Source organism: Phyllopteryx taeniolatus, chromosome 11 (assembly GCF_024500385.1).
Source record: "Phyllopteryx taeniolatus isolate TA_2022b chromosome 11, UOR_Ptae_1.2, whole genome shotgun sequence".
NCBI lineage: Eukaryota > Metazoa > Chordata > Actinopteri > Syngnathiformes > Syngnathidae > Phyllopteryx > Phyllopteryx taeniolatus.
This window is the reverse complement of record NC_084512.1, coordinates 23,125,769-23,153,488: the sequence shown is the minus strand read 5'-3', so window position 1 is coordinate 23,153,488 and position 27,720 is coordinate 23,125,769. Positions and strand designations below refer to the sequence as shown.

Genomic DNA, 27,720 nt, shown 5'->3' with positions numbered 1-27,720 from the left:
TACTTTTTCCTCTTATCTCTCCTTTATGCTTGTCTATTTATTAATGCTTCCTCATAATATCACTACTTCATTCTAATGTTACTGAGGATTTTACTATTCAAATTGCGGCTTTTTTCCCCAGTGAACTCATAACTTAATTTTCATAATATTACAACGTTTGCAGAGTGCACTCTTTTTTCAGTGTGGCCGTAATACGCCGCAAGAAAATGTGGTTTCAAATAAATGCAATTGCAAAACAATGTTTTTTTTTTTTGTATTTTAACCGGGCAAGAGTTTATGAAACAAACCATATACAGTGTTCCCAGTAATGATACGCCTGCCATATTACGCAAGAAATGATTTCAAGTTTCCATTTAAAGTTGTGGTCCAGCTGACGACCGTGTCGAAATGATAGTGACACGACCATTTTCCGTTCAAATGATGTAACGTTCGATCAACGGTGGTTCTGATTAGCTTTCGGGACGTGTTTATTCAGCCGCCAGCGCTCAATGCGTCCATCAGCGAGAGAGCGAGAAACCGATGTGTCATGTCGTGATGTCAGAAGACTTACGCAAATCGGCGGCATCGGTTGACTCGAAAGTTTGGAACCGCTTCAACTGTTTATGAATCATCCATACTGTATGGAGAACTGACCAAAAACTACATTTGGAAATTAGATTTTGTCATCTTGGATTCAAATCTGGGCAGCGAAGCTACCTCGTGGTTTAGCATGTCTGCCACACAGTTCTGAGTTTCTGGGTTTGAATCTCGGCTCCAGCTTTCCTGTATGGAGTTACATGTTCTCACTATACTTGCGTGGGTTTAAAAAAAAAAAAAAAAAAGAAACTGAACCTTTTATACATAGAGAATGAAAAGATGGATTCAAACTCATTAAAAATCAATTGTGTTCTTGCTTTGATATGGAAAACTCATCCCCAAAAGATGTAAGTCTGGTGGACTAAAAAGGAACGTTGACTCGAAGTGATATCCAAGCTTGCTTTGTTAGTGTGTGTCAGATATCACACAAAAGTTGTCTTGCTTTAACCCTGACAAGAATCCATATGACTTAATTGGGTGTTCAAAATGAATGCGATATTTCCTGAAATGAGGCAGTACAAGGGTGAGATCATTTTTTTCCTCCCCTAAAAATAATGTCATTAATTGTGTTATTTCAATGAAATATGAAAAATCACAATGAGCTTGATGAGTACAATGATACATCCAGCCATCCATTTTTTTTTGGACCACTTCGTGCAGGGTTGCGGGTGAGCTGGAGCCTATCCCAGCTGGCTTTGGAGTCAATCACAGGGCACATGTACTCTAGAGACAGACAAGTCCGTAATCCTAACTGAAAATGCCGCAAATGCCTGTTTCCAAAGCAGTGTTGTCTTGTTGCAGCAAACACGGCCAAGGTGCTCCTGGAGGTGCACGATGAGAACGACCACCCTCCCGTCTTCAGCAGGAAGCTCTACATCGGCGGCGTGACCGAGGACACCAAGATCTTCAGCTCTGTGCTCAAGATAGTGGTAAAAAAAACAAAGCATGCCATCAAGCCCCTCACATCCCCACTGCAACACTTACCATTCTTCAAAAATGAGGCTTAAATCTGTTTATTGCCACCCCAGTTGAATTTTGCTGTCAAACTAAACATCAAACAAAAGACAATTACATGTTGTGTAAATTAAAACAACCACATAGCTTTGCTTTGGATAAGTCAGTTTAGCTTAATGGAGGCTGGATGAGTCTTGGGGTAATTTTTGTATGCCAACCACTCCTGGGACGGTTCACCACTGTTTCATTGTTTTCTCCATTTGTGAATAATAGCTCTCCCCTTGGTTGGCTGGAGTCCTAAAGCCTTAGAAATGGCGTTGTAACCTTTTCCAGGCTGACAGAAGGCAATGACTTTACTTCTTACCTGTTCTTGAATTTGTTTGGATTGTAGCATTTTGTTGCAACTTTTTGACATCTTTTGGCTGACTTCATTTTGTCAGACAGATTCTAGTCAAGTGATTTCTTGATTGAACAGGTGAGAAGGTAATCAGACTTTGGTGTGGTCAGTGACAATGAAGTCAGCTTTGCAATTGCTTTTTCACACAGGGCCAGGTAGCTTTGAATAGTTTTTTTCCCCCCCTTAATAAATAAAATCACCATGTAAAAACTGCATGTTTATGTTGACTAGGGTTAGCTTTGTCTGCTATTTATATTTGTTTGATGATTATCCTCAGTCATTAAAGTGGGGAAATTACAAAAACACAAGAATTTGAAAAGGGGGCAAATACTTTGTTCACGGCACTATATTCCCTAATGGTCGAAGTCATGAGTCAAATTTAGCAAGTGTAGCTCCTTCCACGGTGCCGATTGGCATCCTTCCCGCAAATGTTGTTATCTGGCACGTTTGCGGCCTTCCATGTGGCCCCCTTGCCCCTTCCCCTCGTCAATCAATAGCAAGGTTGGGGAGCGAGAGAAGAGATTGCTGCTATTTATCAGTGTCACTTGCGACACGGGCGAGAATTGATGCATATGTCTGAGCTCAGTCGCCAATGTGAATTTGTGCCTCAGAGCTTTTTCTCCGGTTTCACTTTCCATCACGTTTAGTAGATAGACTAGCTTAATGGACTGTAGCCTGGCTATGAATTGTGAGCTTCTTTTGAAGGTGTTTTTAATCCTGCGTTTTATATATATATATATATATATATATATATTTTGTTTTTTAATTTATTTATTTTTTTGAACGCTCTCATACTTTGCTTAAATGACCACGGGAGAAAATGCGTGAGGAGAATGTAATCATAAGGGGAAACATTGACTTCCTAGTAATCTATTACAACAAGTCCCTGTGGAACAATCTGCAGCAGCCAGGTGGAACTTCACGAGATGGAGATAACACAAGAGCTTGCGGCTGCTGCTCTTCTTCTGTCAGCCACTTAATGTATCGCCACGACACCTGCATGGGAGAAAAAAACCCAATTATGTCCTCCATCACTTGAAGGCTATGTCCTTTTTTTTTAAATTTTAAACGGCCCATAGTTAAATTTGTTAATTATTCTTGTTTTTGTATTGGAGTCCCTCCTCGATTAAGACATCACCGCATGACATAGAGCAATTAATAATCCGAGCTGCTATCCCACAACTCTTCAGCTCGTTGAATTAGTGGACCCTCACAAATCGAATGCAATCCGTTCCGGGAGGCTCTTTGGCCTTCCGAATTCCAATAAATTTTCTCCAGAATTACAGCTTTGCAGGGATTTATTTTTTTTAACCTCTTTATAAAACTTTGAAGTACAGGTAATGGAATGTAGGGGTGAAAAAAAGTTGCCCTAAAGACAATTTGAGCATTTTCACTTATGTAAGGCAGATCTTCACGACACTCTACCCTGAACTCGCCAATCGCCACATAAGTAATAACATTTGTAATTTCATTTGAAATGTTAATTCAACTTGTAAAAGAATTTACATTAGAAATGACTTTCAAAATTACTATTCATGAAAATGTCTACTTCAAATATGATCACTAGTCCAGCCTGGCTTGCTGAGACTCTTTTATGTACTTCCTGTCTCTAATTTCCTGTTTTATGAATGAACAAACTCTATGATTGAACATGCAAATAAGCACTGCCAACTGGGTGGAAGAATATTTTAAACACATTTGAAATATTTGTAGACTATAGTGTTAAACATCATGGCTTTCCTGACTAACACTGAACTTTCATGCCTTTGAAATCTTTTTTTGAGGCTACCGATCAGGACACTGGGAACTTCAGCGCCATGGCGTACCGTCTCATCATCCCGCCAACGGCAGAGGGCCAGGACAGCTTCGTCATCGAGGCGTATACCGGCGTCATCAAGTCGGCCATCATGTTTCGAAACATGCGTAGGTCGTATTTCAGTTTCGAGGTTATCGCCACCGACGACTACGGCGAGGGTCTGAGCAGCAGCGCTGACGTGGTGGTGAGTGTTTACTTTTATAGCTACTGGATGTGATAATGGTCGTCGAACAGTTTAGCTCCTGTTATGTAAATTGGAGATGAAACACTTACCACTCATCTTACCAGCTTTTAGCCCATTTTATGTAACAGCGGGAGGCTGAAGGCAGAAACAGTTTTTTTCCCCCCTACATTTTAAAAATATTTTCTTTAGATGTGATGTTACATTTTTAAAATGGGTCATTTTGACAGGGTGGACATTTTTAGCTAATGCTAGCATTTGTTGACCTTCACTTATCAACATGATTCAGTTTGCAATCATTGACTGTACTGTTTAAGAAATATATTTCACATTTCTGAAATGTTTTTATATTAATTGATATTTTGCTATGGCAGAGTGGGCATGTTAAGTTTGGAAACTTGCAACTCCATACGTAATACAATTCAACATATTAAAGCTTCTTCTTGCCTTTCTTTTCATGACCGCAGTTCAAGCCAGTGGCCAAATATTTGGGCACATACCAATAAAATAAGTCTCTTATCATGTGTTTCCATCATTTTAGACTATTTTTTAAAATTGGATGTGTGGGATTCGGCATGTCCCAAACACGCTCTGCTAACTACAGTGTGCGTGATAAGTAGACTTTACACCGATCTGATTGGACTGATCGGTATCGGCCGATAATTAGCATTTTATGCTGATCAATAAAATGATACGTGTTTTTGTATTGTGTACTGACTACTATTTTTCTCTCAAACTCTGAGTGCAGTTTTCCTCAATACTTTCACACACTGCATCAAGCTCTTCTTTGCCCCACTTCGGCGCTACTTTTCCCCAGACGTATTTTTTTATTATTATTATTCCAGGCCAACGCACAAACGGAGGGAGCATGCGGGACGTTGCTTTGAAATTCAGTGAGAGAGTGGTGATTGCTTAACGGTGCTGCTAGTTAGTCATCAATTCTCCAAATTCTACCAGTGCAATATGCGTTGTTTTTTTTGTTTTGTTTTTTATTAGGGTGGTGTTTCAGAGCACCGGAGGCTGTTACACTTAATTGTGACACCAGAATTGGGTTTACTGCATGGCATTAATACCATCCAGCCATCCAGCAGCCTATCCAAGTTAACGTTTAGGTGAGAGGCAGGGAACATCCTGGACTGGTCGTCAGCCATTCGCAGACAGCATTCATACAAGCAAGCAGTTTGAGGGTGCATTATATTTTTGTCTTTTTCTGACATTCTTTCCTTTCTGTCTTGGACCGGCAGGTGTCTGTGGTCAACGCACTTGACATGCAAGTTATTGTGTCAACCGTCCCGCCTACTTTGGTTGAAGAGAATAAGGACCAACTCATAAGGTAAGAATGCATTTTCCATCCATCCATCATCCATTTTCTATAGCAGTGATACTAAGTGCATTTGTGAATAATAATAATAATGGTATGTGTTCACTGTGATGGGTAAAATGCAGAGAACAAATTTCGTGTGCATGCATGCATGTTCATGACAATAAAAGGTGATTCGTCGTCTTCTTCTAAATTGAGTTGAGGTCATCATTATTTCATGATACGGTACATCATTTTTGTGACATTTTTCTTTCTTCTTTGGTATGCCGTAAGATTTTTTGGACTGTAAAATTTGGTGAACCCCCGCTATTCCAGGATAGGGACCGAGCCTTGCGCAAGAATAATGCAAATCCGTGACTTAATAACGCCTCTCTAAAAGGGATTTCTAATTGCATATACTGTAAATGACGAAAGATAGCGGCAAGGTACTTAAAGTGGAGAGGGGCATAAAGCACCAACACCGTGTATTTAGCGTGTACACAATCATGAACTCATATTACATAAACGAATGTATGAAGTTCAACAAAAACAAACCAATTATATTAGCTAGCGTACAAGCCTATACAGTATAAGACACTAGCACAAAATGACATGATGTCACATATGAGTAGACACTACACAAAGTCAGTCATTAAACTCACTTGATGGCATTTACACGCAATCATAAATGTTAGGGAATACAGGCAAATTTTAACAGCAAAGTAAACTGCACGGGTTATAAGTAGCTGCATCAGGAGAGAAGCAGAAACTTTCACTTTTGACGGTGCATGAGGTGCATTCAAGGACCGCCAACAAAAAGTACGCAGATGAACAAAAACACTGTAACTAGTTACACGCCTCTGAACTCCACTTTCGATTTTCCTGCAGAAAGCTCAACTTCCCATAGCTGACGGTTATGTTAGACGACAAACTATTCTGCAGTGAATCAATAGCGCCTCTAGTAATGACACCAAATTATAACAACTAATGACATTTTAAATTATAATGATTGTGTTTACCTAATTTCTGTCATGATTTCACAAGGAGTTAAGTTACTGTGTATTAAGGATGCGAAAGAGACCGTAAATACATTTCACCAGATGCACATCGCCACATCCGCCCCTATCCAATCAATATTTTATTTTCTGGAACATGTGCTTGCCCTCCAGTGTGAGTTCCAGTTAATTGTTTTCCTTGTTTGAATAGACACCCCCTCCCCAAAAAAATGATTTGCTCCCTCTCCCACTGCTCTACCAGCAAGGATATGAGCTATTTCAATTTTAAGGTGGCGCCTCATTCTCTGTCTAAATTTGTCATTGGAGTAATAACTCGTAATACCACCGACTCGCCAAACTAAAACTCTTCTTTGGCTCTTATATAAATATCCATCAGCTGAGCGAAGGCCTTAGTCACTGACCCAGTTGAGTGTATAATCCAGTCTCTTCTGTCCCCGTCCAAATTCATTAATGATAGTGATTCTGCGAAGCATCCTTTGGCACCTCGAGAGACTCGCTGTTTTGGCCTAATTAGGCAATTTTAAAGGCAAATTGGTGGGAATTGTTTATTTTGTTTAAAGAGCTCACCGTGTCTCGTTCAGACCGAGAGATGGAGGGGAGAAATATGATAGGCTTGAACAGTGCCAGTCGTCCACATTTGCTCATTTGCCCGCGTGCTCATACTATTTATCAGCGTTGGCAAAGGCAGACTGTGAGGCTTCAAGCTGAGGTGTGCCTCCCTCCCTGCCTGCCTGCAAAGGATAATCAGCGAGTGTCTTTGCCAAGGCTCAAATCGCAGCAGGGTCATTGCCAGACTTGCTGAATTGGCCGTGCCAGAAATGGTTAATTGATTCCGAAGCTAATGGGAATCTAATGACCTTTATTATCGCTTTATTGTTTTTTGTTTTTTTGCATTGTGGCATTTCAGTATCCTGGAGCGTCACGTCCAGGACCAGATTCCCGGCGCCAAGGTGATTGTGGAGGCCATCGGGCCGCGTCGTCACGGTGACGGCTTCGAGCTGGAGGACTACACCAAGTCGGACCTGATGGTGTACGCCATCGACCCGCTTACAAACAGGGCCATTTCACGCCAGGAGCTCTTCAAGTACGCCTGTGGAGTTGATTTCACCTTTTTTGCTTTTAATTGACATTCTCGTCAACCGATCCTTCCTATAGCCGCTTTCAACAGCAAAAGTATTCATGCTCTTCTTGGCTTTTCACTGTTAGACAGTTTGAAATCACGAAACCTCTACAGTCGCTGTTCCGTCATGCTGACTTCTGATTTGTTATAATTTCACATTTTTCTCCAGTGTAAAAAATGGAAATTTAGTTAGTCAACCTGTCACAATCATACAACCTTTATTATCTGCAAAAGCAGTGCTTTTAAGGAGACCTACATTGTTCCCCCTCATCTTTGTGAGTCACATCCTGCAGATTCAGTGAGCCAGATTTTTTTCTGGAACCATTTTTCGCTGAAAAACTCATCTAATTTCTGCTTTTGTGCTCAGGCTAAAGTCCTGTCCAATACGATAGAACAATGGACCCCCGCATATTCGCGGGATGGCCTTCGTGGATTCACCGATTCACAGATTTTGTTGGGGAACCTATTCCCTGCGGGAGTGTTCCCGTGTTCCCAGTGCCTCTCTGGCACAGCGCGTTTACGCATTATTTTGACCATGTATGCATTCTCGCGGAGAGACACAGAAAGGTGCTTACAAGACATTTTTGTTCTTATCAGGGGAAAACAGGTCCATAGCTGGCAGTTGGTGACGGGGTTAAATTCCCCCCCCCATGTACAGTACATGGCCCTTCTGTGTAAATAATCAGCAACAGGTCTTTTGAATCCAGTTTTTGTCTGAGCGCCCAATCAATAGGAGACATGCACTCTTGGGGTGGCACCATTACTGTATATATACATACAGTATAATAGGAGCACAAACTCAAGGCCCGGGGGCCACATCCGGCCCGCCACATCAATTTATGTGGCCCGCGAAAGCAAATCTTCATGTTTCTTGCTAAAATAACAACATTGCAAATTGTCTTCCCTTTTATGTAACATTGATTGCAAACATTTTTGTTACCAATCCCCATTTCAAAGTAAACCGAATTAACTTTTTACTGGCTTCTGGTTTCAAATATAGTTGTTCATCGATTTTTTTTGTGTGTGTATATGTAATAACATGAGGCAATTGTACATTTACTGTGTATGTGCGCTCATGACGGCCCTCCAAGGGAAACCATAACTACGATGTGGCCCGCAGCAAAAATGTGTTTGACACCCCTGAATAGGAGTGACACGGTACACCAAAATGCTGTGCAGACAAGGTGATTAAACTCCCTGTTCCTTACTTTATGTTTCGTGTGGTAATTCAATATATAGCTGTACCATACCAAATGTTCCATACCGGAAAATTTGAATACGCTTAATACTAACAAACTGAAATGAATAGAAAGAACTATTGTTTAGGTTTCTTGCTTCCTTAGAAATAATACCTAAAAGTTTTAAAATCTTTTCCTCCAGAGAATTAATATGATGTGACACCTTGAACATTACAATATTTCAGACAAAAGATGAGTTAATAACCTTCATCTGCTCTAGTTTATTCACCTCTCAGAAAACCCAAATGACACTAATCGGCTGTGGCAGTGTGTTCTACCTCCTGTCACACATTGGATATTCTTCAAAATAACTCGGGACGAACAATGTCAAATCAAAAGCTCGTTTTATTTTACGACGGTAGTGGTGTAAGTCTTGAAAGGAAACGAGTTGAGATCATGAAATCTGTGAAACAATCTGTGACAACAAAGGTTTTGTGGAACATTTAGTTGTGGAATAATACATTTCAACATATCTCTGTGGCCAACTTTATTAGGGTTGTTGTTTGTATCTTGAATATTGCCGCAATAGTTTAACCACAACATATGCATCCATGAACCCTCACACCAATGACCAATGAGACTTAATTTAATCATATATCGAGCTAGCTAGCTAGCTTACAAACTAGCTTGATGGCTAGATATCTTGCTTTTTAAAAAAATCTGTTCTTTCATTATTTTTTATTTTCACCAGGATTATTTTTTGTATCATGATTAGTGCTGAAAATAAACATATATGCCTGTGATCTACCTATGTTAGCTCACTAGTTTGATTTTCTTCTTAATAGTTTGCATCAGGTTTATTGCTAAAAAAAAATAAAATAAAAATAAATAAATAATCTAACCCGAGTACTGTAAATCTGCTTGGCTACTTAGCTATCTTGCTAACTATCTTGACTAGTAGCTATTTTGCAATCTACCTTTACTTGTCGTCTACCAGTATGTGTTATGTCACTGTTTCATTTATTTATTATTTTTACCAGGGTTATTGTTTATATCGATGTTATTGCATAATAATAACCAATTTAGCTGTGTATCTTTCTTGATCGATATCTTGTTCAGTAATTTGATAGCCCTTTTTGCACTACATGTAATAGACGTGTAATAGATGTGGCTATTGTGTGTAAATATTATCGTCTTGGGGGCTAAAGTTGACCTGCCAATTTTCCGCCTTCTGAGGTATTATCAGAGCCGAAAAATATGCTTCTCCCTCCCTCTTGTGTTGAAAGCAATTGTCACTGGTCCTGACTAACTGTGCCATGTGGCTGTGTGAAAACGCACACAATTGTAAAGTTTCTAAAATTAAAACTGTGTGCAAAAGAGGCTGATGGCTCGCTGGCTAGCTGTCTTGCTATATGCTAACTGTTATTTTCAGCTCAGTTTTTCTTTCATTTGGATTTTTACGGGACGCTGTGTTGCTGTGTGAAAGCCACACAGTTACATAATAGCCTGTGTTGCCGGTTATGTGTAAAATGCAGATGTGTAAAGTTTTTGTCATGCTATTGGATCGATCTTCATTCTGAAGTGCAATGAAATACAACATATTCTATTGTGGCTATTTCGTGTGATTTCTGTGTTGAAAATGAGTATTAACAGAAATACGCTCTTTTCGACTCCTGCTTGTGCTTCAATTTAGATTCCTCGACGGGAACGTTCTGGAAATCAACAAGGAATTCCAGCCTTACCTGGGCGAGGGCGGTCGAATCTTGGAGATCCGCTCGCCGGACATCGTGACGAGCGTGAAGAAGGCCGCCCAGGCTGTGGGCTACACGGAGGGAGCTCTCCTCGCTCTGGCCATCATCATCATCCTCTGCTGCATCCCCGCCATCCTCATCGTCATGGTCACGTACAAGCAGTGAGTACAAGGCTCACCAGTGTTCTGCTGCATTATAAATAATAAGAACAACATTCAGATCAAACCCTTCTTGCTGTGCAGTTGGCTTTTTTTTGGTCAGTATACATGCTGACGGCGCACTCTGCTGGCGCTATGGGAACGCAAATTAACGCGTTTGTAAACAAAAAAAAACAAAAAAAACAAAAAAAAAACCTACAGTCGGTTTTGAACGTCATAGCACGTCATGCCACTTAATCATGTCTGCCCCACGCAGATACACACAATATATACGCGAAGATTGCCAAGATTTGGAGCGTTCCTGTATGGTGTAATAATATTTGGAAGAAAACAGCGTGTTGTCCACGCATGGCAATAACTAAGTAGTATGAGGGGCCGTCAGGGACATCATTTAGGATTACCACACACAACTGACATTCTACAGTTTTTCACTCACATATACAGTATAACTGAAACGCTCTCACATGTACTACAGAAACATTTGCACACTACTGAAGAACTCTCGCACATGCTACTTTTTTTTTTTTTTTTTGTCCTGTTCGGTCAAGCAGAATGGAAAATCTGTATCCCTTTCATGCCGGAACAGTTTTACTGTGTCGCAATGGAGTTTTTAAGCTTGGTATGTGCTATGATAATTGAGGTTTATTGAGAATCAGACTTGATCAGTCGAACAGAACAAAGTTTCTAGAAGGGAGAGAGAAACAAAAACAAAAGACAAAGCACTAATTATAAACAGGAGAGAAGTAAATCATTACAATCTCGACAATGAAATTCAATGAAACATTAAATATGAGTGTTGCATGGGGCTGTAGTGCTACACTCTGTGAGGGAAGCACAGGACAAGATAGGACAGGCCAAGGACAGGAGAAGAAGCATGCAGGACAAGGGTCGTGAACCCGACTGTGCAACTGAAGTGTGGTGGCATTAATTATGTGAATTATAAAAGTCTACAGGACGACAGTATAAGTGAGGGGATACACACGCGATTTGCATATTCATGAGTTATTGGTCGCAGTAAGTGCGTGACCCCACACCCAGTGAAAGACTCCTAGGATTTGTGTCTGCGGATACATGCGAGTGAATTGATACCGTTTTACAAGTGTCCTGTAATTGCTGTGGCCGCACCGCGGCGGCCGAGGACCCCACCCAACCAATCGAGGGGCGGGATCAGGCCCAGGGGTCCACCCGAGAGCAGCCCGGTGGGCGGGACATGTCCCACACCGAGGGACCCAGGGCGGTCCGCCGGCCCCACCGAGGCGCCCCGACACCTGGCCACCCGGTGGGGGCCGCAGCGACCCAATGCCACCAATGTATGAAAGGATTTCATTTGTATCACATTGTTCAAGATCGAGAGAGTTCTTGTTAAACAATGTGGCCATTTAAGAAACAGAAAGCAAACTACCAGAGATGGGCGCAGATTTTGGCCTCACCCAAAGCATTTTGAGTCACATATTTGCCTTTAAAATGATTGGTCTCTATACATTTTAACATTAGCCGCCATTTTTTTATTTGAGCAAGACTGGGAATAAAAATCATGGCAATAATTAACTTATCCTTTTTTGTCCCCACTTCCCTGTCTTCTCCTCTCTCCCCTCTCTTCGGATCTTCCTCAACATCAGGTTCAAAGAGTAAGTAATTATTTCCATTCATGTTTTATCACATTCCTTTATTTATTCTGGAGCGCAAAGATCAACTGAGGTGCACTTTGTCTCATCTTAATTATTCAGTAGCTATTTAAATGGAAACCTGTGTGACGTTGCACAAAATACACACTGGTGTCATAAAAAGTGTATATATATTCGGGTTAGTGGGTTGTTAATGTTTCATTTTCACCAATTTGTTTCTTTTCAAGCTCATTAGATTTTAAAGGCGAAAATCCACCTAATGTCAACTGGGCTTCTTGATTAGCGTTAATACCCACATACTAACTAATATGCTTTTAATATCTAATGTGTTTGCTCTGATAACATTTATTTTGGGGGGGGGGGGGGCTGGTGCTGCTTTCTTGACACAGGCGACAGGCAGAGTGCGCCAAAACGGCCAGGATTCAAATGGCTTTGCCGCCGGGAGGCAAGGCACCTCCCACCAGCGCTGCGGGGGCCAACCTCTACGAGGAGCTCGGGGACAGCAGCATGTGAGTCACCCTTGACCCCCGTTTTTAGACTTTAGCCCATGACGCAGTAAATACTGTACTGTTTACTGGCCGTTTTTCATATGTCTAATGACATCCGAAATCAGATAAAATTCTACTATTACAAAGTTTTGTTTAACACTGTCAGAAAAGTATTAATGCAATATCAGATGTAGTATTGTTGTTTTCTATTGATCAATCCGTCCAACTAGCCAGTTAATTTGCTAGTTAGCTATTGTGCTAGCTAGCCAACTTCTTTCTATATATTTATCCATGAGTCTATCGATCTATCTATAACATCACTAACTAGCTTTCTAGCCGAGTTATCATCTCCAATGTGTTTTAATTTTGTGTATTAGCTATCTGAAACAAATACTGTGTGATACACTACTGCAAACCGCAACCACTATCATAATCATATTAATAGTGTCAATCAAACCTAAGCATTATTATCTTTGTGAATGTTTTGTATACACCCATTTTTGTCTTACCTATTATTGTGTTTTTTAAGTGTATAATATTGGTAAAGTAAGCGGTGAAGGTTCATCCAAATTTGCTGGCAAGTGCAATGCAAGTTTGTTGTTTCTGGGGTTTGTTTTCACATTACTCCTACGCTCTGCTTGTTAGCTAGTTTGCAACCCCTGTGGTCAGTTCTGCTCGGCTCCCCGGGATGCGAACCTGTGGACGTGTGGAAGGCCGGCGTAGTGGTATAGCTGTCCATTGTTCGGCCACAGAATGTGAAAAAGCCTTACGCTGCAAGGCTCCCCTTTGGTCTGGTATAACATTTTTAGCACTGCATACTGTCAACTGTCACCAGTGGTCCTGAGGCTACATCAGCTTTGTGTTACCTCGTGTGACTCCGACATCGAGATATGTATTGAACCGACATCCAGTCTCTCCCTCGGTCGTCTTACCGTCTGTCTGTGTTTTCTGTCCTTACCGTCATGTCTTTTCCCCACTGTCTCTCTGGATTCAGACTGCAGTAAGTAATCTCCACATCAAAAATTCACTAAACCTATCACAGGAGCATAGATTCCCCTTTGTAGCGGATAGCTTTCAGGTATGCTTTTGATTAGTGTGACCTTTTTTGACATGGACCTGAAGGGGAAAGGCCTTTTATCCCACGTATCCAAATGATTGCCCTCGAGCTTCTGCTTCATCTCATCCTATCCTCACACCTCCCAATGTTTTGGGCGAGGACACCGCATCCCTCAAGTATGGAATGATGTCGGTTTTGCAGCAGACGCTCAAGTGTTGAAGAAGATCTGTTACGGGTGGCAACTTTTGATACATTAATGATCCCCATAAGAAATAGTAAAAATAATAGAATAGAATAGAATAAATAAATAAAACTGTACAAGACATGGTTTATGTAAGATTTTAGCTTGGTTGACAAAAATAAAAAAAAGTATATAGTACATATAGCTTAGAAACACAGGGTACTACTGTTTCACAATTTTAAGAATGATCTGAACTACTCTTACACAATTTCTCTTTCATTTTTTTTTTTTTTTTGATTTGACAACTTGAATACATGATTCTTTGTTTGCTTTGCATACATCTGCTTCTTATTGCTTCGCGAGTAGTCAAATAGTCGCAGTCTTATCTAGCCACCCAGGAATCACACATTAGCTTTTTCCTTCCCCCTTTTTTTGAAGCTTTTCCCTCGCCGAAGGCATTCCTTTCACTTGTTTTCAAGTCTTTTTTTTTCTTCTTCTTCTTCTTCTTCACCACCCTCTCTGGACCAGGGCTAAAAAGTCTGTCATTGAGGAGGCCGACCACCAAAGGATTCTTAGTGCCTTTGCCTGTCGCGCCCTTGCAGCCCACAGCAACGGAGCACTGCGTGTCAACCTACCCAAGTCGGAGAGCAACGTGACCTTCCTCTCTGACCGCAGACCACTCACCACCCACAACCCCGTCTACAATGACAATAGTCATCTCGACAGCCCTGACCTCTACACGGGAGGGAAACGTCTTTCCAAAAACCGCTTCTCTTTTTCTGATCCTTATTCTGAATGGTCAAGGTGCGCCTGGACGATGCCGGCTCGCATTCACGCAGAAGGCAACGAGGCGCCTCGCAGGCAAGTGCTCATGGACCCGTCCGACTGGGAGCTGCAGATCCTCCAAGCAGCCATGAGAGGCGGGCAGCAAACGCAGGGTTTTGGCGTTCATCCGCTGAGTGGCAGCTTCGAAACCAAAATGTCAGTCCGCGAGCAAGCCAGGCAGTTTGAGCAGCAGGCCCTCCTGGAGCGAGCCCTCATGCAGAGCAGACAAGGCTCACCCTCCCCAATACTTGTCAGAGACCAAGACAGCACTGATGTTCTAGAAGTTTCCTCAGACACCCTCCTGTCCATTATGGACTACCCGTCATCCTTTGGCAGGGATGTAGCCCCAAATATTATCGTCACCCAGGGAGACGAGTCGTGGCCCCTGTCTAACCAGAGATCGACTCCACCTGTCCTCAGGAAGTTCAGCTCCAGCATCTCCAACTACATGACAGTGCAGTCGTGTCAGATCCATGTGGAGATCATACCCGATCCACCAGAAAATCCACCGCCTCCTCTTCCAGAGCGGCAACACTCTCCGCCCTCGCACTCGACCTCCCCAAGCCCTGATCCACCTTCATTTCCACCCTCACCCCCTAACATTCAGAAACATAACATTACCAATCAGGCCTCTCGTCCTAATGTTAACTATCAGGCCTCTCCTCCTTCTCCCACCCAGAAACATGTTGTCCCCCCACCTCCGCCGCCTCTGCCTCCCCCACCGTCACCTTCCATCGACCAGATTCGCCCGGTCGTCCAGTTCGTCCCAACGTCTTTGCCGCCCGTGTCCTCGCTTCGACCCGTTTCAGAACGCAAAATCCACTCTCCCATCATCGCGTCACAGGCCGAGACTGGGAAGCGTGAGCTTAAAGGGATCCTTAAAAACCTCCAGAATCTCGCCGACATAGAGAGGTCTGTTGCCAACCTATACAGCCAAGTCGACAAAAATTGCAAGGTGCCCAAGTTTAGCAAGAAACCGCAATTGTCTGAGGAATCAGAGGGTGCTAAAAAACTGCAAGACTCTGATCTCAGCGGTGAGCAGAGCACGCCAAAGCCCAACACTCGCAGCTCTGCGGTCCAAATCTGCTCAAGCGTGAACCGTGCTCAAAGCGAAGAAAGCGAAGAAAGCGAAGCAAACGTGGCGGCCGAGCTTCACTGCTCAGACGCTGCCGAGCTCAGCGAGCCCTCTTCCTCTCAAACCACAGTCTTCTGACTTTCTCTCCTCATATTCACATTGTTTTGAATTTTTACACATCCACTCTTTGTTTTCCTGCTCTGTTTCTCTTTCTGAATTTTGCACCGACTGGTAGTTTTCCACCGAGTCAGCATTTTTGTTTGCGTAGGTTGCTCACAGAGAGAGACAGTGCTTTTTTTTACTCGCTATATTGTTCTTGAAAGCCGCCATCTGCCAAAGAAAGTGTACTCAGCTTTGCCATATTGATTGTACTATGCTTTTATAGGCCTGCATTGCTCCATAAAAGTTTGTACCAGTTGTCTTCGGTTAAATTGCAGTTTTTGAATTAGAGCTATAAGATTTCACATTCAGCTTGGCATTCTGCATAAAAGGGGGACGCATAGTTTGTATTAAGTTTTATATTGTGCCTATGAGCCAAAAGCTTTGACTTGTGACTGCAGTGTCATGGGAAACGTGGTGCAGATGTCCATGATGGCTGCAAAGTGTCACAAATACATGTATACTTAGTTGGGAAAAATATTAAACAACCACCATTCTTACACCTTTAAACCAGAAGTATGTTACTAAACGCATTTTCTACTTTTTTTTTTTTTTATATATCTATGAAGACTAGAGCTAGCTAATCATGATGATTGCAGATGAGAATGCAGTTTCCTTTCTGCCGAAATTAGCCGGAAGGGAATATTATTATTCCATTCCATTTCTTCAAACGATCCAGGAAATACCCATAACTCTCGAGCATTTCCCAAAGGCATACGCATTTCTTGGATACGAACTTTTAAATATTCAAGACGTAGCTACGGATGGTATTAGTGGTAAGTAACCCTAAATTCATGCAATACATCATGAAAGAAGCTATTTTCTGATAATCGTCACGATATCTACTGCGTGTCTCTGAAGTCTTTTTGCCCGTTACGAATACAAACAGCAGTTTTGCGAGGAAAAACAAATATTCTAAAAAAAAAAAAAACAGTTATTATATTTAGTACCAGTATTATTTGATGCTTGGAAAAGTGACTTTTCCATGCGTAACCCCAGACCAAAGGAATCTCCAAACCGCATCCAGAAATCCTCAAAAGCAGACCGACAGCATGTTGCAGATACAATCACGCCGGCCGATCCCCCCCGTCAGGCTCATCCTGAATGAGGCGACCTCCGGAGACTCTGTCAATTCGCATGTCTGCAGAGATCCTGCCCGCGTGATAAAGTAGTCACTCTGATGTTGTGCACAACACTTGAAAAGGCTAATTACAGAAGCAATCAATCAGACCTGCTGCCTGTGGGACTGTCAAGTACGGTTACCTTCTCTCTCTCGCACTCCATGTGTCCCATTTATCTGCTTCCTTCTTCTTCCCACACAGATAGTCCCTCGCAATCCTTGCCCCCTTCTTCCTAATCTCAGGATGATCTCTTACCGTGTCAACTCCTTTGCCGCAGCTCCACCACCGCGGTGCTTTCACTTCTGACGGTACAAAGGCTTAAACCCCCATTATCTGTTATTTTGATGCTGTTTTCACAGTGGCCATTTTGAACTAGTACATAGCAGAACAGATGAGCAGTGAGCAAGACTATACGGTATATATAAAAATCGGGTTCAATTTTGATGAGAAGGTGGCTATAGAATGTGGCTATACTGTACATGCAGATAAAGTCATTGATTATCAATGGTACCGCCCATCCAATCGATGGACAAACAAACACTTTTGCTCACAGTTTGGCCTTGCAATTGTGAAGGTCTGCGCTCTACATAGTGACTCTCTTGTTCTTCGGTATCTGGTTGTTAAAGCATTGCTACAAAATCTTTTTTATCATGGTCACTTGATGACTTTGGTGACTTTCTAAGATTTACAACACACTTATGTTCATCTGATATACTGTCGGTTCTGCTGTTTTAGTTAGTAAAAAAATTCAAATGGGGTTAGGAGTACACTCGTGGTTTTACACCTGCGGCTTAACCTATTCACTGATTGGAGATGGAGACAACCCCGGAAACGTTCATTGGCAGTTTATCGCCACGTATTCAAGAATTTTAGGAGCATCAATTATCCACAGATTTTCGCATTAAAGTCAGCAAAGGCCCAATTGTCTGACGTCTCTAAAAGATTACTCTGAGCGATTAGACATGCATACTGCCACTCACTAAATGTTTATTAGTTTTATGTCTAATTCACTAATCACTAATTCACTTGCAGTATGCACATGCAACTCGCATTGCCAGAAGAAGCTTTCTCTCTTGCACACCCCATTTTTATACAGCCCAGTAGGATTCTCCTCAGCATCGTGACTGCCGTGGCAAAGGTTTTGACACTTATCAAATTCTCACCTGGGCATCCACGGCAATCACAGCCTATCATGTTTGCCCGGCCCGTGCGCCCGCGTTCTCTCACGACCGTCCCATTTTGTTCACGGTGGCCTGAAACAAGGCTGGCGTAAACCGTGAAAATGTGGACTAAGCACACATGGTGATTTATTTATTTATTTTCCTCATCATGTGTTGGGTCTCTCTTATGTAAAAAAAAAAAATAAAAATAATAATAATCTATAAAAAACATTTGGTACGTGTGCCCGGTTTAGTTGGGTAATCGACTCGAGGTTTTTATTTGTTCAATTGGATGTCGCAGCTGACTAAATGAGACACTGCGTCTATGAGCAAGAGACTATTTGAGGAAATATGGTATATCTGTTCAGGTAACGCCATTTTATAAATGAAGCATAGCACTGATTAGAGCGAGGGCAACTATTAGAGAATATACTGTATTTGTAAAGCCTGTAATCTATACAACTTCATCACGTCAGCCATCAAGTTCCCTGGCTTCCAATCCGCTGCAGCATTTTCTTTGCAAAAGCTTTTTGAAGTATAGCACAAGCCAGCAGCAAAGCCAACAGGTCATCCATCAGAGCCCACTTCCATCTTCATCCCTGCCTGGGGGGTGCGGCCGCACATAGCCCGCTCGCCGGCCTGCCCCTCACAACACTTTACAGCTCCCCATACGACCCCCCCCCCCCCCCCTCAAATCGTCAGGTCATATATCGGCACGCCGGTGAAGTCGTCAATATTTATGTGACAAATTCGAATTGTGCGCTGGTGCCCCCGGAGGCCTTTGCAGCTCTATTTCGCCGCCCATTTCTTATCGACTTGTAAAGAATGCGCTGCAGATGCATTGCTGCTCGCAGCGGCCTTTTGATGGATTTGAAGATTTACAGGCTTCATTTTAGTCCAAAACACAAAGCGCATTGCTGTCTGTCGAAAGGATGTGGCGCAATATGTGCGCCGCGATAACCGAGGACACTTTTATTAACCTTGTTTGAGTTATCATTCCTCCCTGAATCGCAACCGCCTTTTAATATCTGCCTGGAGATTATCTAGGAAAGGCTGTGCATACTTTTCTTTTTTTCTTTTTTTTCTTTTTACCCCCCTCAAATGCTAATCTACCCACTCTCTTTGAAATGTGCATTCATTGGTGCATTTTTTTTTTAATCCTTTTTTAATAAGATAAAGGAGAAGGAGGGGGGGGGGAAACGTCAACCCTAACCAATGAGATAACACAGAGGCCAGGGGCATCTTTTCCAAAATATTGCAACGTGGTAATTGCACATTTGAATACGCAATTTCCTCACTGGTCAGCAGAACAGAGATGCGCCACTGCTGTAGACCAAACATTTCATTTTTGCGACATGGCCAAGTCGGTCCTTCGTCATTATTTGTCCCATTTCCCCCTTTTCTTGCGGCACACAGGAGGCGAGGCTACGGCAGACAGGTGAGTAGGCGCATGTTGTGATGTGGACACGTTTCATCCCATTCTTCTTATCTGCACCTCCTTAGATGGAAAATGTTGAACACGCACAAGACGGGCTGCTTTAGATGGAATTTAGAGATTTTGGATTTAAAATTCGCTCATCAAAATTCAGATGAGCGCTACTTTAGTTTTATGTTCTCTGTTTGAATCTAATTAGGCACCAAATACTGACAATTACTTATGTTAAAGTCTTTCCGGTGTGTCTTGCAAATAAGCTACAAAATACAGCACAACCTCTGAGGTTGAAGACAATCTGTTCTAGAACACTATCACATTATTTTGAAACATACCGGTACTCATGGAAATAATCATGGTAAAACTTTCCCCTTTATTAACATTCACAACATTGTTTTTAACTGTAATATGCTATAAGTGTCAAAACGAGGTAACCACTGTCATATCAAAACGTAAAATCATTGAATGTTTGTTTCAAAATAAAAATCGTATTCGTCAAGCATGTGTAAAAAGAAGTTAACGATTGTAAAACATGTCCATTAAGTGTCACAAAAAGCCCCCCCAAAGAAGCAAAATATAGCCTTAAATTGGTATTTGATGCAGAGATATTCTGGAAATGGTGGTTCAGACTCCACTTATGTGTGAGTTTTAAAGTCGGGAATCATTTGAGAACTGAAAAAAGGGTCGAAAATTTTTAGCGAAACCCAAAGTGCTTGAATTTTCGAGCAATCAAGTTTACAGGTTCCCATGCAGAAAGGTTTTATGGAAATCAGTTAAGTAATAAACACACACATTGCCGCTAATAAAATGCATCTACATGTATATCCAAATTTCTGTTGCTTTCTCTCTAGAATGAATGTAAAAAAAAAAGCATGGTAATCACTTCTCATTGGACAGCAACATAAACGCTGAACGATAATTATTTTCACTTTTTACGAAAAGTCTGTGCTTCCCATTCAACATTTTACCATTGTCATTAAATCTACAGCTAAATGATATCACGTTCCATTTCAACTTGTTGATTATTATCATTTTTTATTACCATCAATTACAACCCCAATTCCAATGAAGTTGGGACGTTGTGTTAAACATAAATCAAAACAGAATACAATGATTTGCAAATCATGTTCGACCTATATTTAATTGAATACACTACAAAGACAAGATATTTAATGTTCAAACTGATAAACTTTATTGTTTTTAGCAAATAATCATTAACTTAGAATTTTATGGCTGCAACACGTTCCAAAAAAGCTGGCACAGGGTCATGTTGACCACTGTGTTACATCACCTTTTCTTTTAACAACATTCAATAAACGTTTGGGAACTGAGGACGCTAATTGTTGAAGCTTTGTAGGTGGAATTCTTCCCCATTCTTGCTTGATGTACAGCTTGAGCTGTTCAACAGTCCGGGGTCTCCGTTGTCGTGTTTTACGCTTCATAATTCGCCACACATTTTCAATGGGAGACAGGTCTGGACTGCAGGCAGGCCAGTCTCGCACCCGTACTCTTTGCTGTTGTAACACATGCAGAATGTGGTTTTGCATTGTCTTGCTGAAATAAGCAGGGGCGTCCATGAAAAAGACGTTGCTTGGATGGCAGCATATGTTTCTCCAAAACCTGTATGTACCTTTCAGGATTAATGGTGCCTTCACAGATGTGTAAGTTACCCATGCCATTGGCACTAACACAGCCCCATACCATCACAGATGCTGGCTTTTGAACTTTGCGTCCATAACAGTCCGGATGGTTCTTTTCCCCTTTGGCTCGGAAGACACGACGTCCACAATTTCCCAAAAAAAATTGAATTGTGGACTCGTCGGACCACAGAACACTTTTCCACTTTGCATCAGTCCATCTTAGATGAGCCCGGGCCCAGAGAAGCCGGCAGCGTTTCAGGGTATTGTTGATAAATGGATTTTGGTTTGCATAGTAGAGTTTCAAGTTGCACTTACGGATTTAGCGCCGAACTGTATTTACTGACATTGGTTTTCTGAAGTGTTCCTCAGCCCATGTGGTGATATCCTTGCCACATTGATGTCGGTTTTTGATGCAGTGCCGCCTGAGGGATCGAAGGACACGGGCATTCAATGTTGATTTTCGGCCTCGCCGCTTATATGCAGTGATTTCTCCAGATTCTCTGAACCTTTTGATGATATTATGGACCCTAGATGATGAAATCCCTAAATTCCTTGCAATTGTACGTTGAGGAACATTGTCCTTAAACTGTTCGACTATTTTCTCACGCACTTGTTCACAAAGAGGTGAACCTCGCCCCACCTTTGCTTGTGAATGACTGAGCAATTCAGGGAGGCTCCTTTTCTACCCAATCATGGCACCCACCTGTTCCCAATGAGCCTGTTCACCTGTGGGATGTTCCAAACAAGTGTTTGATGAGCATTCCTCAACTTTCTCAGTCAGCTGTCCCAGCTTTCTTTGGAGCGTGTTGCAGCCACAGAATTCCAAGTTAATGATTATTTGCTAAAAACAATAAAGTTGATCAGTTTGAACATTAAATATCTTAAATATATATATACAATAATAATATATATTAAATATAGGTTGAACATGATTTGATTTGAACATAGTGCCTTATTTTCTCTGTTGATTTCTTAACTCATCCTCTGTCTCTCTCATTTTTTCATCCCTATACATTATAACAAAGAGGTTGCAGTTAACAAGTGAGGTCTTGTTTTTCCCGCTTTAAACATTAAACTCTTCTTTGTCTCTCTCCCGGCAATCTCGTCCTTCCTTCCGTCCCCTTCTGCTTCTTCTTCCTCCTCGGCACTAATCACTGGCAGCATCAGCAACTGCTGAGACCGTCTCTGCTGAGACCCGAGGTAGAAATGCTGCATTCCCCCCCCCCCCCACCGCCCCCCCCCCCCCCCCTCCATCCTTAACTTGCCCAGTTGTTACTTCAATCTGCTCTGTCTGCATCTTGTGCGCCGCTCCTTCCTCTGCTCCTCCTCCTCACACTCTGGAATTTATCATCGTCTCCCTCAAACACAGGAACTCTCCATGGAGTCCGGCATCGACCCTGGCCAAGAATACTACGCGCAGGACTACTATAATTACGATCAAGGGTGAGCATGCAAACGTGCTGGTCGTCTCGTTTCTCAGCGCAAATGGAACTGATCTCTCCTTTTGACTCATTGTAACCAAACTAATCAGTGCTTAACTTGGAGGGCACATAGTGATTAAGGAAGAAGTGAAAAGTGAGAAACTGACCTTGAAAAGAATTGCAGACGATAATGCGTAACCGCTCAGCAGTCACAAGCTATTAGTGAGGAAAATCCCTTGTAAATTGCAACCAATAGAGCATTGACCTTGGTTAACGCTCTTTCTCCAACAGGTGCACGTATTTCAATATATACCATATTTATGTGTTTCACATTGCTGAAAGATAAAAAAAAAAAAAAAAAAAAAGTGACTCGTTCAAAGGCGTCCAGGTCGCTAATTTTTCGTGGCTAATGAGTGTAGCATCAATGGGACTAGATACCTTTTGACCAGTATTTACTTGCGGGGCACACTTCCACATTTGAAGCTTTTTAATCCGACAGTCCCAAGTCCTCGGAGTCACTGCCACTTATTCGGTCGGTGACGTTTGTGAGTTTGAAGTCTTACTTAAACTAATTAAGGACTAATTACCAAACGAAGGATGATAAATATGTTGTGCTGTATGTTCATGTACACATTTTCATGTTGGGTCATGTTTTGCACATTGCTAAGAGAAGGCAGATTTAAATCTCTTCTGCTTCCATTGAGATAAAAACTCCCACAAACAATTCTCTGAAAAAAGGCCAAATAAAAGAGCTGCAACACGACTGGGTATATAAAGTTAATATATAAATGACGCATGGGATTAAAGACGTACTGTGCGGTTTTCATCCCGAAGCGGTTAATAGGTATTAGCTAATAGGTATTAATTTACCGCCACACAGGGTTCCCACTTGACCGTGTTTGCATTCTTGTGATTTATTTGATTCCTGTTACAACCCTAAGCAAATGTGTTTCAGCCTCTGCGAGAATATCTTGTAAAAAGCTCGAGGGTCATTGGACATGTCATTGCATGTATTTGCTGTTTTGTGTCAATCTGTTTCGAAGGTACGACCTCCCTCAGTATGGCAGTCGGAGGAGGTTGATCGCTCCGAAGTATGATGAATATGGAGAGGTGATTATGGAAGATGACGGTTATTACTACAGTCCGCATGGCCTTGAGGTACCACCTTTCCTTAAATGTGTATTTCATGCTCTTCGTGATCATAAAAATGTCAAGTATTGCCTTAATACATTGTGTCTAATTTATTATCAAATGAGCAGCCTCCACGCGCTCTATGGCAGTCCAGCATTATGGCGTAATCAGCACCAAAGGATACTGAATGAATTGAATATCACTGTCTTAGGGGCGAGGCCGAGGCAGGGGCCGTGGCGGTGTGAGGGGCCGAGGTCCACCAAAGAGGGTTGCGTTTAGGGACGACGAGAGAATCGAGCAGGCAGAACCAGAAGCGGACGCTGAGCCCTCCAAGGCTGCCAAGAAGCTCAAATCTGTCATCAAACTCAGCAAACTCCTCGCAGCCGCCAAGAGAGGAGAGCAGGCGTCTGCTGCCGCTGGCCCGTCTCCATGGAAGAAAGCCAAAATGTTCAAGATGTTCGGCGTGAAGAAAAAAGATAAGAATTATGCCAAACTGATGTCGGCCCGCCGTATTGACAGTCTGGAGAGTCTGAGTGACGGGCCGTCGCCTGCGGGACCCATCGACAACAAGGCGAGCACTCGCAGCCAGCTTGGCAAAGTTTTGAAGAAAATCAACATCGGCAAGAAGTTGCAGGCCCGGAGAAAGTCGCAGAGTAGTATGAGCGTCACTGGCAGCGAGAGGGATGAAGAGGCCTCACAAGTGACCAGTGAGGAGGAGAAGAAATCCAAAGTGTCCATTAGTGTGACGGAAAGTGAGCCAGAAGCAGGTGCAAGTGGAAGCAGTAAGGACAAAGGCTCCGATGATGAGTCCTCAGAGAAAAGCAGTGTGGACAGAGAGTACTTGAAGGTGGATTTAGATCGGGATGATGCCAACGAAAGCACTGTGGACTCTGAAGAAGAGCCTGATCAAGATCCAGGAGATTCGGATGAAGAAAGCGAGTCTGAAGGGGAAAAAACTGAAAAGGAATCTGTCAGTGAGAAAGAATCTGGTACCGAAAGAGAGTCAGAATCTGAAAAGCCATCAGGGACTGAGAAAGAGTCTGAAACCGAGAAAGATTCAGAATCAGAACAAGAGTCAGAAACGGAGGAAGATTCGGAGTCTGAATCCACCAAAGCATCTGATTCAGAGAAAGGAACACTGACAGTAAGAGAGAGCGGCTCAGGATCAGATGAAGAATCGGAGGAGGAAAAAGCTTCAGGAACCGTGAAAGACAGTGGGTCTTCTGCCCACTCATCCATGAGGACATCAGCTACTGAGGCTAGCAAGGCGAGTGGTGACAGTGCGAGTGTTAGTGGGAGTAGACGAGGCAGTGGTAGTGTAAGTGGAAGTGGCAGCGATAGCAGGTATGAGAGTGGTAGCAGGACTGTGAGCGGTAGTGGAAGCACAACAAGTCGAAGTGCAAGCACCAGCAAATCCGCATCATTATCTGGCTCAAGTGTGAGGTCATCGCAAAAGACTAAAACGTCAGGAAGCACGATAATATCTGAGAAGTCCAGCGAGGAGCTCAGTGAGGCTGAATCAGGAACAGGAACAGTTAGTGAGGTCGTCTCAGGGTCAGGCAGTGAAGGCTCTTGGTCTAAAGGGTCCGGCCAGAGGAAAATGTCTGCTTCAGACTCCATCGGAGAGTCGGCCAGCGGCAGTCAGGTGACCGGGGAGAGTTCCTTGGGTAGCAGGAGATGTTCCTCAAGTACCGCATCCACCAGCGGCAGCCTGCGCTCCCGAAAGTCCATCCTCACACACGGATCTGAGGGCACAATCACAGAGGAGAGTGAAGAAGACGCATCGGCATCGGGGACCGCTGATGAAAGCAAAGAGTCGGCCAGTGATGCGGGCGATGACGCAGCATCCAGAAGGTCCAGTGTGGTGTCCGGAGGCCCCGGGCCATCCGCCCCTTACACCGGTCACCGATATCCCTCTGACATCCGGAGCCTCAGTGGCACTTCTGAAGAGACGTACGGAGGATTGTCACCAATTGCTGAGGTAGACGAAGACGCCATCTCCACTGAGAAATCTTCAGCCAGCGGCTCCGGTTCCGAGGCCGGTAAAGGCACGGCAGAAACCGAGGCAACATCAGCTGCCGATTCCGATTCGGAGGGGAATCTAACAGCCTTCTAGAAACCACTAGTGTCACTGTGAAGTAAGAGAACATCAACGGTCTCTGCATGGGAGTGAACACATTAGTGCTTTCTTCTCCTGTCTCCAACGTCCACTGAAGCTCACTTAACCTGTGCCACTTTTCTCCAGCAATAGCAACTTTTCCCACCTACTTATTTTCCCCTCTCTGAGTGCACATTTCTACCTCTTCTTGATCTTGTGATTGATGATTGTTTGATTGCTGACAATCAAGGATTATTCTTGGGATCGGTATTAAAACGATTATACACCTCATCTTTTAAAGCGCCAGCTCAACAGATTCAAATGCCATCAGAGAACAAAACTGTTCTTGTGGGAGCGGTTAGTTATGACTTTTCTCAGCCATAACACTTACCAGTTCTAAAGAAATGGACCATAAGAAGGTCCATGGTTATGGTGGCGATGATGCAAAGACATTGCCAAGTCTTTACCAATCAGATAACCTACTGCTCATCCCTGAACACAGCCAGTATGGGGCATCACTGCATGGTACTACTGATTGCTACGACGTGTTAACCACTGTTCATTTTTTTTACTTTTGCATTTTAGCTCAGTGACAGCATCTCTCAGCATCCATCCTTAATTCATGCAATTCACAGCAATTTCTTGTTCTGCAATTTTCTGCATGCTGCAGTGTTGGCAGTGTGGGGCGTGTAGTTTTATCTGTGTGTATCCTCCTCGACGTGTCTCCTCTGTCTGGTAAGACTGCCTGAAACCTCCGATGAAACTGAGCCATGTTCTTCTTCTCAGCTGGGGAGAAAGAAGCGGATGAAATTGGCGGTCGATCGAGAAAACGAGACCACCTCCACCGGAGAGGAGAGCTCCGCCGAGACGCAGAGGAGCCGACCTCCCAGCGTCCATAGCAACATTAACGGGAACATCTACCTCGCCCAGAACGGCACTATTGTTCGAACGCGACGGACGCCCCACCCGAACAACCTAAAGGTGGGTTCCCACTTTAAAAAGCTGGACAAGCTGGGGGTGACTCACGAAGAGCCGTCGCCCAGCATTGGCATCGATGGCATTGACGGCAACACGGAGAACGGGACGGGTTCGTGTGTTCCCCCCGATGCGGACAGCGACCTTAACACCCGGGCTTCTTGCAGCACCCTGGGCTTTAGCCTGAACGGTCTTAAAAGCTCCGGCTCCAAAATCAGTCTCGCAAAATCCTCACTCGGCAGAAACAGCGGCGGCCCGTGCGCCGACGAGGAGCTGGAGACTTCGGTGGATGACCGCAAGGACAGCGGGGAGACGCTGCCGGTCCACAGCGATCACGCCGTATCGGACGAGGAGGAGTTGTGGATGGGACCTTGGAACAACTTGCACATACCAATGACCAAACTCTGACTCATCAGCCTCAACGTTTACTTGCCTTTCATGTGTGATTTCTTTGGTTTGATTTGCACAAATAATTGTGTGCCTCTACTGTAAAATCTCTCGAGTTCAATTTGCTTTTAATTTGTATTGATTCGATGCCGAATCAACAAAGAGCTGCAAGGCAATGAGGCCGCCTCAGCGGACCGTAATTCACCTTTTTAATGTTTTCATCTCTGCTGAGCACAGATGATTCGCCTTTTTCATTGAGTGATTGTTTTTTTTCCCTTCTTTTATTTCATCACATCAATCACTGGTAAAGATCTTTAATATATGAACAGATGGCGATGAAAGAAATTCTAAAAATGTGATCACAGTCTATGATGAAGTAGTGCTTATTTTCAATAATTATTTTAGAAGGCATTTATTGAGATTTATAAAAACAATCTATAAATATGAAATTATTTTTCTCGATTTTTTGTATCTAATAGCGATGGAAGCAAATGTCCA

At 42.9% G+C, this 27,720-nt stretch overlaps 1 protein-coding gene across 8 annotated transcripts in view; it reads left to right on the top strand.

The window, feature by feature from the left end:
- LOC133485627 (protocadherin-15-like) overlaps positions 1-26,780 on the top strand; it is a 215,984-nt gene extending 189,204 nt beyond the window's left edge. For 7 of the 8 annotated variants that reach the window (XM_061789631.1, XM_061789630.1, XM_061789625.1 and 4 more), the window contains 6 exons: positions 1,378-1,505; positions 3,712-3,927; positions 5,169-5,257; positions 7,148-7,324; positions 10,232-10,450; positions 12,067-12,372. In XM_061789631.1, the coding sequence (XP_061645615.1) occupies positions 1,378-1,505; positions 3,712-3,927; positions 5,169-5,257; positions 7,148-7,324; positions 10,232-10,450; positions 12,067-12,079 (842 nt within the window). In that variant the 3' untranslated portion in view covers positions 12,080-12,372. Of the gene's footprint in view, positions 1-1,377; positions 1,506-3,711; positions 3,928-5,168; positions 5,258-7,147; positions 7,325-10,231; positions 10,451-12,066; positions 12,373-12,461; positions 12,582-19,554; positions 19,577-22,371; positions 22,411-22,579; positions 22,654-23,674; positions 23,790-23,973 lie in introns of those variants that run through there. The other variant, XM_061789632.1, reaches the window with a different exon arrangement.
- Positions 26,781-27,720: the final 940 nt, after the last annotated feature.